General features: G+C 59.6%; 1 protein-coding gene across 1 annotated transcript in view; it reads left to right on the plus strand.

Moving 5' to 3' along the window:
• VOLCADRAFT_88442 (uncharacterized protein) overlaps window positions 1-1,165 on the plus strand; it is a gene marked incomplete at both ends in the record, with an annotated part of 2,153 nt that extends 988 nt beyond the window's left edge. Inside the window, one exon of the mRNA XM_002948084.1 lies at window positions 150-1,165. Coding sequence (XP_002948130.1) covers window positions 150-1,165 — 1,016 coding nt within the window. The remainder of the gene's footprint in view (window positions 1-149) is intronic.
• Window positions 1,166-1,431: the final 266 nt, after the last annotated feature.

A 1,431-nucleotide genomic window follows, 5' to 3' on the forward strand; every position in this document is an offset into this window, starting at 1 on the left:
GGGGGGAAGGGAGGGAGGGCTGGAGGGAGGGCTGGAGGGAGGGGCCGGCGATGCAGTTAAGGAAACAAATTTCATCTAAGCAAGCCCCTCGTCCATATCCTGGCCTTCCTCAACCTCTTGACCATTCACTTTTGCGTGCGTGCGTGCAGTCCCACTGCCCGCCACCCCGCCACCCGACCTGGCTACCGGCCTCTCTGCTGGATTCCTGCCGCCCCTCGAACACCTCCTGCGACAATTCCTCGAACGAAAACCCCAAGACGACGACTCCCTACTGAACATCTTAACCCCGGGAGAGTACCTGCTTACCTCTCTGCTGTCCTGGCCTTGGTTGGGCTGTTTGATGGCGTACGGCGACCAACGCCAGGTCGCGGCACTGATCGCCACATTGGGTAGGGGGATGCGGACAACCTGTGTGGATGAGATCTGTAGTTACTATGTGCTCAACGGCGGCTGGCATCCGGACCCCGGCGACAGCGGCGGCAGCAGCAGATCCGACCACGACGACTTACGGAGATCTCTGAAGGTGATACAGAAGGGACTGGTATGGGCGGCTGCAGTCCAGGCGGTGCGGCAGCAAGAACAGCAACAGCAGCAGGAGCAGCAGCAGGCGGTGCGGCAGCAAGGTACGGAGGCGGTTGCTGGGGTAACGACCTCCATCAGCGCCAAATCTACGGCAGGTACCGCGGGTGCTACCGATGGGAAAGAAGGCGGCGGCGGCGGCAGTGGCAGTGGCAGGAAAGATGGTTGTGACGGACATAGCGGTGATGGTGATGGTGATGGCAGTGGTTGCCGTGGCAGCTTAAGCCGCGATGAAGCACCCCCCGGGTTAGCGCCTGGGGCCGATCATCATCGTCAGCTCCTGAGCCTGCTGACATTCGCCTTCCAGGCCTGGTTGCCGATTTGGTCCTTTTATATCACAAAAATGATGTCGTTACAGGCCGCGTCGGACTCGCACAACAAGGCAGTCATTGCAGGGCCGACATCCCAACTGCTCTGCGAGGTGCTCAGGATGGTGGGGTTCGCATTCGACCAGCTAGACTACATCGCCACGGATGCCACCAACAATAGCTGTTGCAACCTATCCGGGGCCGGTGAGACTGACCTGGAGCTGCAGGAGTTTGAGCTCGCTGTACGGGCCGGGTTGCAAAGCGGTTGCAAGACCTGATAGGGAGGTATCGGAGGTGTCCATGGTCTATGGACATGTCTCTGTGGCACTTCGGAGATGCATTTTGCAGAAGGTGTGTTTGCAGCTTGTCAGGCGTTTCCTGCGGCGTGAAGAAATACACGGCTCGCGGGGATCTAGTTGCTTAGCCCGTGCGAAACCCAATAAAAAGTCCTCGGTGTGGGTGCTCCTGTAGTACAGGGGGTAGTGTACAGAGGGCCATGCCTCACACCTGACGCTCGAGGGGGGGTTTGCGTGCGGGTTTGGTG

This window comes from Volvox carteri (genome assembly GCF_000143455.1).
Source record: "Volvox carteri f. nagariensis unplaced genomic scaffold VOLCAscaffold_9, whole genome shotgun sequence".
NCBI classification, from domain to species: Eukaryota; Viridiplantae; Chlorophyta; class Chlorophyceae; order Chlamydomonadales; family Volvocaceae; genus Volvox; species Volvox carteri.